At 39.1% G+C, this 13,238-nt stretch overlaps 1 protein-coding gene across 2 annotated transcripts in view; it reads left to right on the forward strand.

Moving 5' to 3' along the window:
- The window catches only part of CUX1 (cut like homeobox 1), a 615,616-nt gene that overhangs the window by 390,779 nt on the left and 211,599 nt on the right, over positions 1-13,238 (forward strand). Inside the window, exons 13-16 of one of the 2 annotated variants that reach the window (XM_082244943.1) lie at positions 751-799; positions 2,335-2,431; positions 4,448-5,122; positions 10,286-10,351. In XM_082244943.1, the coding sequence (XP_082101069.1) occupies positions 751-799; positions 2,335-2,431; positions 4,448-5,122; positions 10,286-10,351 (887 nt within the window). The remainder of the gene's footprint in view (positions 1-750; positions 800-2,334; positions 2,432-4,447; positions 5,123-10,285; positions 10,352-13,238) is intronic. The other variant, XM_082244942.1, reaches the window with a different exon arrangement.

Here is a 13,238-nt window from a genome sequence, read left to right on the forward strand (position 1 = left end):
AATCAAATAGCGTACTGTAGTTGCTTTCGAGGCATTTCACCAGGAGCTGTAATTTCGCAGTTTACTCGCAGTGCTTCCAGCAGGCAAAATCTGGTATTGCAGGTTGACCATTCAGTTCTACTGATGCTCCATGATGCTGGTATAACTAAAAAGTCCCTATTTACTTCAATCGGGACTAGAGTCACACTATGTCTCTTTGTTTGTACATGGAGATGTCAGAAGCTGTAAATGTTTTATTTATGCTGGGAAGCCTTTACCTTCTATTACATTCACAGTCATTTTTACTATGTTCATACTACATGTTACTTTGAGGAATTCTTGCAATCCATGGACCCATGCATTTCCACATAATCTGGTACTTTCATAGTCTTTAAGAGGAGGATCTTTGAAAATAATGGCGTTATTTAACTATGACTGTTATGCAAATCTAACTCCCTTGCAGCTACACTAACAAATATATACACTTTCTGACAGCTTTAAATGTTATATCCTTATTAACATTTAATTTTATGCCACAATGTGGCCTGCTGGGAATGAGATATTCATTATTTAAATGACCCATAAGAAAGATGTATTTTATCTGGGGACAGACGAGTGTTGTGATTCATTATCTGATTATTGTGATGCAGAGGCAGTTGAGAAAGTTACCAAGAGTTGTCCTTTCAGCAGTGTTGGGAAGGAGGGCGATGCTTTGGATGTTTATTAAAAATGGGGACTTAGGCAATAAATTCTCTTTGTTGCTTTTTTCAGCATTCTGAAGTCCATGGAGTTTTCCCAGTCTGAAGGACCAGGCGGTCAGGTATCGTACATCTTGTTTTCCAGAAGTGTTCAAAATTTAGGCTGCATTTATTTTGCATCTGAAATACAAACTGTCTGTGCTGCCTCACTGCAGCCAAAGAGATTTGGCTTTTTTTTTTTTTCTACATATTCCATATTCAGTGCTGATTGGAATCTGACTGCTTGTTAGTGGCTGCTCAGTTTATTTTAAGGATAAAACACAAGTTGCTGTGTTTTTCTTATGTATGTACTTTTGTGGATGCATTTTTTGTAGATAGCGTTAGAACATTAAGCTCAATATTCACTTGTGGTTATTGTTGCTTTTACTATGAATACTTTTTTTTTTTGTACAAGTTAATAGAAAGACATCTCTAACCTGTATTAATGCAAGGCTTTTTCCCCCTTAAAAGCACTCTTAACTCCTATTTCAAACATTTTGATAAATTAGGCCATTTTGGTTTGTCATATTGGTACATCATTTTTGAAGACTTGTCAAAAAATAACTATATCTCATATGTTTTCCTAAATATGCTTCTGAAAGCATGCAAAATCTCACATTGGTGTATTACAACTACAAGAAAATATCTTGGTGGTGCTTTAATAAATCCAAATTACAGTGCAACAGTCAGACTTCACTTGGAAACCAGACAAAATTAGCAACAAGACACTTGATTGGTTATAATCAGCAACAAATCCGTTTTTCCTGCAGCCTTGCCCTGTGTTAATATTTTTTGGATATCAGTTTTTTTACCTTCGTTCAGTGGCAGATAGTATTATTAAATCACAAAAATGAATTGTTCATTTTTCTGACAAAAATTAGCAGCTGAATTTTGATTGACACCCCTGGTCAGCATATATGCTTTTTTTTCCTTCAGTGTTTATCCTCCAAAAATGTTGTTATATTTTATATTGCTGCTTCTTTGTGACATTTATTTGTGAGACTTATTAGAAGAGTGAGAGGCTCAGTACACACTGCCACGACTTGGGATCCGACTTGTGAGAGCCCAAGTCGCGTGACATGTAAAATCCCATGTTAGTCAATGAAAGCTGTCTTAATTAACACTACTGAAGCCGCTCCGACTTCAGAAAAGGTTCCTGTACTACTTCAAGGAGACTTCTATCCGACTTTTATTCTCTTCTATTCTATACTTTTATCAAAGTAATACTCAAGTTGCCTGGCAAAGTCGAACTGCAAGTCGCACGACTTTCAGGTCGCGGCAGTGTGAACTGAGCCAGATAGTTTTATCTGTGTTTGCAAAAATGTAAAAATAAGGGACAATTTAAAAGCAAGGACAAACAGGTAAATGGTAGCTTCTGCTCTTTTAGAAGAACATGAATTTTTTTACAATATCCAAACTTACAGAACACTATATTATGCAGCATTGCTCATGTGAATAACACACATTTCAGAAAAATGCTAATTCTTAGACAATAAAAATCATACACTGTTTGCAGTCATCTAGTTGTCAACTTGCTTTTGTGTTATTACTGTACCTTGGTTCCTCTAATTGCATTGTGATTGCTGATCAGTTCATTTTCATTGGCTGTATTATTTAGGATGCATCGAAACCATTGGAGGTTTTGTTGCTGGAAAAGAACCGCTCCCTGCAGTCGGAGAATGCCACGCTGCGAATTAGCAACAGCGACCTGAGCGGTAAGTTTGTTTTGCTGACTTGAGTAAGTGACAAAAATGAATGTGCTGTGGAAAGCGGTGTTAGAGACACCTGACAGCAAGATTAATGAACAACGCAATCTGCGAGTATTGTTTGACTTGTAAAAGGTGTAAGCGGGAGAATAGAACACATTTTGGAGACCCTGTTGGCACTGCTTAAATAATAAGACTAATTACCTTTAGTTAATGGTAGCTTTGCAAGGTGTCATGGTAAAACATTATAGACCTATTTCCCCCCTATGTTTTATGGGGAAAACAGAAAAAAATGTGCAAATGGTCTGAACAGAAAAAAATGTTAAAATATTTCAATAACCTTTTTTAACTATTTAAAGAGCTACTTCACTTCAACTGGAAAGCAGACCTCTGCTTCAGACTTTCCAATGCATTAACTTGGTGGAGTTCCTGTATTTCACTCTCAGCCAGCACCAGTGATCTTGTTGCTGTTTTTTTATGTTTGGGTAGAATTAATTTCTGTTCTTAGGTTAAAAAATCTAGTCCGTGGAGCTTCCAGCTTGGAAAAGATTTAGAAAGTGTTTGTTTAGAAAGTGTCAAGCAGCTTTCTCAAAACCCTTTAAGTGCCCTTTGGCTCCATTCTGCAAGTGACTTTATTTGACGCATCCACTGTAGCTTTAGCAAGCTGCAGACAGCTTTTAGCAAGTACTGTAAGATAACAGGGCAGACCTTTGTTAAACTATTAGAAAATGCCTGCCAACATGATGTTCTTCTCAATATCATTTAAGCTAGGATTAAGATTCCCTTAAATACTTGGCCTTTAAAGTGGCAGATCCATCTCTCAGAACTATGGGTGGTGGGTTTGGTTTATCATCCCTCAAATCCACAGTTCTAGAACCAGCTTCTGTGTTCTGTGCTTTACTAATAATTGGTGCTATTCACATATGGTGAAGTTTGTTTGACATTTCACTATAGAAAAGGGAGCAGCCATTGGCTGGTCATGCAGATGTTGGGCAAGGTGTGATAAAATGATCTGCATGCCATAACAGGAGCTTCTGGTGCTCAGACCTTTCCTTCACTCTGTTGTTACTCCCTTCTTAAATACATCTAAGGTTGCATTTATTTGTTTTCATTTTCTTGTACATGGCCACCCCAATATTAATGTGTTGTATATGGCCATCTCAATATTTTTTCTTGTATATGGCCAACCCAATATTATTTCTTGTATATGGCCAACCCAATAACAATTGCCCTCATAGCACTGTCTTGTTGTTTGAGAGGATTAGCTTAAGCTGAGGTTTTCAGGGGTAATAATAAAATTACACATCTATGGTAATATACCAGTGAGAAGGGGCCTTCTTTCGAATTAGAACGGCCCTAAGTAAACAAGTTGTATTTTTTTAAAATCTATCATTGACTGGGTCCAATGCAGTAAGGCAGACATCAATGTAAAGAACTCATTATTTTTCCTGACCTGATTTTTGACCATTTTTGTGTTGTACAGTTTGCAATTATTTCCTAAATGTGTGGTTTAACCTGTAAATGAAAATATCTATTATATAGCTATTATCTTTCTTACTTGAGCATTCCACTGATTTTATAGATATGTGGTATGGTTTATCAACAATATTTTTGGCAATTAACAATAAGATATTGGTTTCCAATAGAATGCATGGCTAGGTTCCTTTCAAGTGTAAATGTTTGCTGTGGGCCACTCAATCGATTGTGTATGCAATAGGCTCATGTTTTTTTGAGAATTGTATTGTTTGTATGACACAGTGATCTGTACTGAAGAGGTGAAGTGCAATGATTTGTCTTAGGAATTCTCCAGGCTGCAACAAACTGTACAAGAAAGGTACAAACATGAAATGCATGTTGGTTGTTTTTGGGGGCCTTGTTCGGCTTACTGCAAATTCAATTTAAAAACCTAATTGGCCCTCTTTAAAAGAAAATGCACTTTTTCACTGTGGGGCAAACATTGCGTTTTTATCTTGGTTTTTCCCTTTTTAATCCCCCATAATGCATTATGTTTGACCTTTCTTGTAGGGTCAGCCAGGAGAAAAGGGAAAGACCAGCATGAAACTCAGCGCCCTGCAACTTTGCCGGCTTCCCCTCCCTCTCAGTTGCTCCGCAACGCAGGGGAGCAGGCTTCCAATACTAATGGTACACACAAGTTCTCACCAACGGGTTTAAACCAAGACTATTTCAGCTTATCCATTGCAAGCCCTTCTTTGCCCTTGGCCTCCACGGGGAAATTTGCACTAAATTCACTTCTCCAGCGACAGCTTATGCAGTCCTTCTACTCCAAGACAATGCAGGAAGCAGGAAGCACAAGCATGCTTTTCTCAACAGGTCACTTCAGCACAAACTCCATATCTTCCCAAAGTCCACTTCAGCAGCCAAGCCCGGATGTAAATGGCATGGCTCCTTCACCGAGCCAGTCCGAGAGCGCTGGAAGCGTCTCAGAAGGTGAAGAAATAGACACTGCAGAAATTGCACGCCAAGTGAAAGAGCAGTTGATCAAGCACAATATTGGGCAACGTATCTTTGGACATTATGTGCTGGGATTATCACAAGGGTCTGTGAGCGAAATCCTGGCCAGGCCCAAACCTTGGAATAAATTAACTGTACGAGGGAAGGAGCCTTTCCACAAGATGAAGCAGTTCCTGTCTGATGAGCAGAACATCCTTGCACTACGGAGTATACAAGGCAGACAAAGAGGTGGGTGCCACTTGTTTTTTCTACACTTTTGTAGTGTTTTCTTACTGCATATCTCAGTTTTAGAATATTTTCATTCCTCAATCATCACTTTCATATCCACTTACACAATAATAGAGGTTCATTTTTAATTTTGTTAGATATATCCCATCTACTTTTAGGGGATAAAAAAAACACAGTAGACATATTTTTGATTTTCAGGATGTGTTCATGAAGCAAAATACATGAGAGAGAAGCTTCAGATGGCTAAACTTTTTCAGCTTGGCTGACAAGTCACAACTGCTGAAGGTTATTATACCTTTAGGCAGGGTTCACACATATGCAAATGGGATGCAGGTTCCCCCGAAGCCGATTTACACAGGTCCAGGGCGTCTGTGGTCATTTAAAAAAGGGTCCTGTGCGTCTCTGGCTCAGATTCAGGTGCGAATTCAGGCAAAAATTCGGACCTGATTTGCACCTGAATTGATGAACAGGGACGCACCAGACCCCATGCTGGGAACCTGTGGCCGTATTTTTGTGAATCCGGCCTTATAGTCTGATAGTAGTGCTTTCCATCTGTGGCTTCTCAAACAGATATTTTGGTTTCTGATAGATTTAATTAAAGGACAACAGATTTGTGTGCTCATGCTTTTCAGACTTTCCACAGAAGAGATGCAGGCCTGTTGCAGTAATTTTCCCTCACAATGAATTACACAGGACTTTGCTCATGGATGTGCAAGCTCTTTTGCATGGTGACAAGCACTGTATCCTATCTGTGACCAGGCTGTTACCAAGGGGCTACAAATTAAGCATGTTACCATGGGGCTTCATTGAACAACGATTACTTGCTGAAGTTGTGTTTCCAGATATGTCTCTGATCAGGGAGCAAAGGGATGGATCATTTTGTAACTGATGCAAAAAAATGGAGAAAAACAAGCTAAAGCCTTTTGAGCACATGCACCAATTATGGATGTAGGCACCTCCCAGTCATGAAAGGTTTACAATTGGCACCTGTGAAGGCCTAAGTATTGTAGAACATTAGGGCTATGTAACTTCTGAGGCCCTCCAAATGACTTCAGCATGCTTACAGGTTTAGGCTTAATTCTGACTTCTGATTATATCTTTAAAAAATCCCATATTCAATAAGGCCAAGAGCAATGACCCGTAGCAACCATTTAACAATCACCTCTTACCATTGTGACATTGTGGACATCCATCTGCTTGCTGGGAGTTAATGCATTGTCTTTTAAATCAGAATGCAGTGCAATGGCATTTACATGCCCCTATACATTGTTCTACACCCACTGGTTTGCATCTTTACCTTTCATACACAACAACTCTGTACATATTTAGTTACTGAACCAACTTACATGTTCTCTGCCAGGTTAGATGATTTGGTTCCATACATATAGCAGTAAGTAATTGGATCGCTAAGCTTCTGTAATTAGGTAAATTAGGCACTTCCACTTTAAATACAATCCTTCAAATGCTAATGGGGTTAATTCATTTTGATATTATTTTCCAATCACATGAATTGGCATGCACAGAAAGTATAGCAGCACCACATGTATCCTGCTGATAGATCAAAGGGTTTCCATAGGCATAGCAATGTAGTAATGTATTAAATTACCTATGAAAAGACCTTTTGACACATACCCACCATAAATGTAAATGGTGCATTGTGTGCTAGAAAACATAAGCTATGAATATCGCATCTACTTTTCCACTGTCATTCAACTTGCACTTCAAATGGGTGAATTGTTACCAGGCCCATCTATCTACCTACATGATTTTGATGTCTTTATGCTATCTGTGGCAATTAAAAGCTACCTGCAAACTTTTTAAAAATAACGACTATATATTTAATAGCTGGATCAGGTGAATATTCCATAAGATCTCGAACAAAATGACAAAATAAAAGGTCTATGGATACCTTCTAAGCCCACCAGTATCAGAACTAGCAAAATGTCTCCTGTCTATACAGGAAATTAATATAGTATATTGAACACCTGTTTACGCTAATTAATGCCATGTCTCCCAGAAAGGAATGCGTTGTTATCAAAAGCCTACTGAAACCATTTTTAGCGTTTGATATATTCTAATCAATGTACAGCTATGGGGCTGCTATAAATGCCTTAACAGGTTATTCTTCTTAAAACTGATACTCAAGTTTTTGGTCGGGTCATGAGAATTGGGCCCCTTTCACACATGCGGACTGTTCAGATCCAGTTTTTTAGGCGGATCTGAACGGATGCCCCATGCATCTCTATGGGGCAGCAGATGTCAACGGAGACATGTCCACTGACATCTGATCCTGTCCGTCAAATCCGGACGGATGGAAACCCTATTTTCCATCCGTCTGGCGGATCGGATGAGAAAGGGCAGGCGGTCCGTTCTCATCCGATTCCCCCAAGGAGAACAGCTGGGATCTGACACCTCTGTCTCCGCACACAGCACGGAGACAAAGCTGTCATCCACCTGCTCAGTGAGGATCGGCGGATCGATCCCCGCTGAGAAAAACGGAGTCCGCCAACGGAGCGGACATGTGTGAAAGGGGCCTAACTACTTTTTCCTATCACTTGAAGAGGATATCGGGGATTTTTTTTTAATGTATTTTTTATAATACGAAGAATGCATCCAGAAGTGCCTGAACACAGAGGGGAGTGGAAACACCCAAAACTCTCAGGTGTCTGGAAATATAAGAGGGAAATCTCATTGTTGAATTATCCTAGATATATAATAAGCAGAGACAGACTCAGCCCACCAATCTCCAGATATAATCAAGATGTCACTTTTAGGGAACTTATGCTTTAATGCACAATTAATTAATGCTCCTAATTAACACCACAAGGATGACCATCCTAAAATACAGGCATTTTCAGATAGTTACATGTGTGTGTTTGATAATGAGAGGTGTGTGTGTGTGTATATATATATATATATATATATATATATATATATATATATATATATATATATATATATATATTAGGCCTTTCACACAGGCTTTCCGATCAGGTTCACCTGTGAGTTTGTCAGGCAGACCTGATCAGAAGCTCCGTGCATTTCTACGGGGCAGGCTGATGTAAACAGACTTGTGTCGATTCACACCCGCCTACCTCTGAGTCAGTCTAGGTCCAGAAATAAAAACAGAAAAGGACTGGGTCCTTTTCTGTTTTTCCAGGCCTAAACGTGACCGATCGGAAGTAGTATTTACCTCTGGCCGCCCATAAAATTATCACCGGTCTGCTGGTGAAAGCTGTATAAATGCAGACACAAACTGAACAGGCTCTAATTCAGCAGGAGATCTGCTCACCGATTCCCTGCTGAATGGCGCGGAGCGGCTCCATGTGAAAGAGCCCTAGCTCTTTCTAGCCTTACTACTAGGCTTATTAGGTAAAGCATTTCAGAGAAGTAATAATGTACAAAGGACAATAACAACCAATGAGATATTAGTGTAAACCAGTGAAAGGTGGGATGTGATTTTTTGCCAATGGTTACTCATCTGCAAACATTGCCTTTTGCCTTATTGAATATGCCAGTATGTTGAAGACAATATCTAGTATTTGTAGCAAGGATTTTAAGCTCACAACACACCAGTTAGATCTTCGTAACAAATGTAGTATGTTAGATTAGCAATATTTACTGATAATGGAATAGTGCAAAAACCCACCTAAACGGTTCATTCAAATATTAACTAAATATTCACACTAAATTGCTGCTATTAAAACTGAAGTATTAACAAAGCTTTTCTGTCAATACTTCTCTTGTGGGTCACAGGAATGCGCTTACTTTTGTTCTCTTGTGAACCAGAATCTGCCAACAACAGACTAAAGTCTGCTGTCGGCTGATGTCACAGAGCCACCTCAGGCTCTGGAAGGGATCCCAACTATATTGTCAAGATCCACCCAGATGCCTGATCAGCAGCTGGCTCCATCTCTCAGCATGCAGCTGAGAGCCAGAGCCAGCCTCTCCCTGCCGAACCTGGTGCTCTAGTAAGCACTGGAGGGGCAGAGGTGAGATCCGAGAATTCACAGTCACCACTCTTTGCTTAAGGCTGACCGCAGCAGTAATGTGATCACTCAGCTAACCCAGGACAGCTGTAGCATCAGATTGATGCTGCAGCATGGCTATGACTGTGTGTGTAAAGTGTGTATATATATATATATATATATATATATATATATATATATATAATTTTTTTTTTCAACCCCAGACTTCTTTAAATGTTGCTGATCACCAGATTCATTCTAAAACCAGCTACATACCTCACAAGCTGATTTTGCAGTCTCTTTTCAATAACATTTATATTTGTCAACAACTATGTAGTATAAGCCAATCACAGGGCCTCTTGCACTACAGAATTGTTGGTAAATCCTGTAGCATGGCCTTCTTAAGGAAACTGACTGGTATGTGGCCATCCTAAGGTAAATGGGACTGATATGTGGTCTACTTAAAGTGTATTTCCACTTTTGCAGTCAAATATGAGAAAACCCCACTATTTGTGTTCCCATCCACACAGCATATTATTATTTTTTTTCTTTTAAATATTTCTTTCCTTTTAGATGTTTCTGAGGAGAAGGTGTCATGGCACATTTTGGAAAATCTTAGTGTCTCTGTCCCCACAGAGACCAAGAACTCACTGGACTATCTCTCAATAACGTACAATTGTTCTATATTTTTACCCTTTTGCTAGGACAGACAGTGTTCGACTCTAGTTCACAAATAATGACGATCTGCTAGTACAGTACAGATAGGTTTAATTATGGAAAACACAGCTCCCCAGCCCCTTTCTAAACATTACAAAGTAGTAAGAGCTTGGTAAGTTTAATAAGCAAAAAAAAACCCCCTTAAAAAGGTAACCAGCAGTTTTTACCCCTTTTTTATGTTAATGGGAACATGTAACAAATATGAAGTAAATGTTACCCCAATTTGCCTGCAAAATTGGAAATACACTTTAAGCTTCCCCGCAAAGTTCAATGTGCTTCTGGGGAAAGTAGTAAGAAACCGTGCACATTTTAGCTTATGTGGATTCTAGCATCTCTGTAAGTACCATCTGTGCTTCAGTCAAACATTAGCATTCATCCACATTAGATATTTCATCATTTCATGTAACGTAGCCCATAATGTAGAAAACAATCTGACATCCCCGACTGTTTTGTTCTTACCAAACTCGTTTTTCAACAGAAAATCCAGGCCAGAACCTGAACAGACTGTTTCAGGAGGTACCGAAAAGAAGAAATGGGTCTGAAGGTACGTCACAAGCAGCTGTCTCTATGTTTGTAGCCAACCATTCTGCTTCCACTCTTGCTGTGTAACCAAACAGGGGCATGTGATTCTGGCCTGGAATCTGATAGAAAAACAGCTGTAGTAAGTATAAAACACGGGTTCTCAGACATGGTCTATCTCACAGAAACTAGCTTTGTAAAACAAACTTGCAGTTAGGTCCTTTACTCAGGGCTCTTGAAGGTGGACCTCAGTCAACAATGAAAATTAGTCCTTAAATCTCGTAAGATAGAAACAGCCAACCTGCCAGAATTTTTTTTTTATATCCAGACATGGCACTCCAGCTCACACCACTGCTTATAACCCCAAGTTGGAGACAATCTGTTATTCAGGGAACACAAAGGTGAGACGGTGGACCAGGTTAATGTCCTTCAGATATGAAGACACAGCGAATTTAGGCAGTCATGGACTCCCAAGAAGATGTTAGGATTTGACAAGTGTGGAAGTTACATTTTCTCTCAGGTTTCCAATAATGTTTTGCTGGGAAGATTTCCCCTTACTGTCACTGCAACTGAAAGGAACATAACAGAAGTACTACTGTATCCCTCACTCACCTGTTAAAAAACAATAAAAATATAGAGGAGTTCCACCACCAGATTAAAGTATGGCAGCTGCCATTGCTGACTTGTCTTTACCACCTCAATACTGGACACTTTCACCCCCTTCCTGCCCAGACCAATTTTCCGCTTTCAGAGCTCTCCCACTTTGACAATTGTGCAGTCATGCAACACTGTACCTATAGGAAATTTTTGTCAATTTTTTCACACAAATAGAGCTTTCTTTTGGTGGAATTTATTCACCACTGGGTTTATTTGTTGCGCTATAAACGAGAAAAGAACAACATTTTTGAAAAATAAAACAGGTTTATCTTCATTTCTGTTATAAAATTTTGCAAAGAAGTAATTTTTCTTCATAAATTTTGACCAAAATTTATACTACTATATTTCTCCGGTAAAAATAACCCAAATAAGTGTATATTATTTGTTCAGTGTGAAAGTTATTGAGTCTACAAGCTTTGGTACCAATCATTGAAAATTGATCACACCTGATGTACTCTCAATTCTAGCAGACCTTACATGCCAGAATAGTATAACCCGCAAATGATCCCTTTTTGAAAAGTTGACAGTCCCAAGGTATTTAGTAAGGGCCATGGTGAGTGTTTTTGAAGTTGTAATTTTTTTTCCCCCACATATATTTGAAATATAAAGAAATTAAATAAAATTATTATTTTTTTTTTTTTTACAAATGTAATATTAACAAGCTAATTCTCACACAGGGCATAGGCATACTTGCAAACACTATATATATATTTTTTATCAGAGGTCCTAGAGAATAAAATGGTGGGTGTCACACGGTATTTGCGCAGCAGTTTTTCTAATGCAATTTTTTCGGAAAAAAATACACTTTAATGAATTTGAATGCGCACACACACACACACAATATAATACATTTTTTTTTTGGTAAAATCTAAAATATGCTTTTTACGCCTAGTAAATAGATACCAAACACGTCACCCTTTAAAATTGCCCATGCTTATGGAATAGCGTCCAACTGCGGTATTTAAAAATCTTCATAGTGGATGCTTTTTAAGCCTTTACAGGTTACAGAGGAGGTCTGGTGCTAGAATTATTGCTTAAGCCCGGACGTTCATAGCAATGCCTCACATGTGTGGTACGATTGCTGTTTACGTATGCCTACGGGACCAACTCGTGCATTTGCCTTTGGGGGTGCTTTACATTTTTTTTTATTCCTTTTTTTTTTTTTTTTTTACACGGTTCTTTAAAAAAAAAAGTATTATCTGTTACACTGTGACAGATGTTTTTTGTGCACTGTACACTGTTGACAGATGTTGATGGGGACACTAGTGCAGATGTTGATATGCACTGTGGGCAGGAACAGAACATTAATCACTTTACCCCCTTCCTGACCAGGGCCTATTTTGCGATTCGGCACTGCGTGACTTTAACGGACAATTGCGCGGTCGTGCGACACTGTACCTAAACAAATTTGACGTCCTTTTTTCCCCACAAACAGAGCTTTCTTTTGGTGGTATTTGATCACCTGTGCGATTTTTTGATCTTTCTCTATAAACAAAAAAAGAGCGTCAATTTTGCAAAAATAACAATATTTTTCACATTTTTTTATATGAAATTCCCCCAAAAAAATGTAAAAATCAAAATTTTTTAACATTTTCGGCCAATTTGTTTTATGCTACATATGTTTGGTAAAAAAAAATCGCAATAAGCGTATTTTGATTGGTTTGCGCAAAAGTTTTTTTTACTAACAAAGGGAAAGATTTTTGTTATTTTTGTTGTTTTTTTTTAACGTGTAATGGCGTCGATCTGCGATTTTTTTTTTGGCGGCACTGCGACATTGCGGCGGACAGATCGGACCCTTGACTGACATTTTTGACACTTTTGGGGTTACCAGTGACATTACTACAGTAATCCGTGCTATAAATATGCACTGTTACTGTAAAATTACACTGGCAGTGAAGGGGTTAACTTTTTTTAAGAGGGAGGGGTTATGTGTGTCCCTAGGGGCGTGATTCTAACTGTGATTGGCTGTGGCTTGAGGTGTAGGAACAGTGATCAACGGTCCTACATAGTAGAACCATATGATCACTATTCATACACAGGGGAGAATGACAGGCGGCTTGTTTACATTAGCCGCCTGCCTTTCTCCCTCTCCACCGACGATCGCGAGTGACCGTGACCACGCGGGAGCGTGCCTCTGGCGGCGCACGCTCGCTCCCGAGACCTGAGGGGCTGACTGCTGCACTAAATATACTGTGGACAGTCGGCAAGCGGTTAAAATCATCAGCTACACAGAGATCACTGACAGGCTGCAGCAA

The sequence above is a fragment of the Pelophylax lessonae genome (genome assembly GCF_965119305.1).
Source record: "Pelophylax lessonae genome assembly, chromosome: 2".
Taxonomy (NCBI): Eukaryota; Metazoa; Chordata; class Amphibia; order Anura; family Ranidae; genus Pelophylax; species Pelophylax lessonae.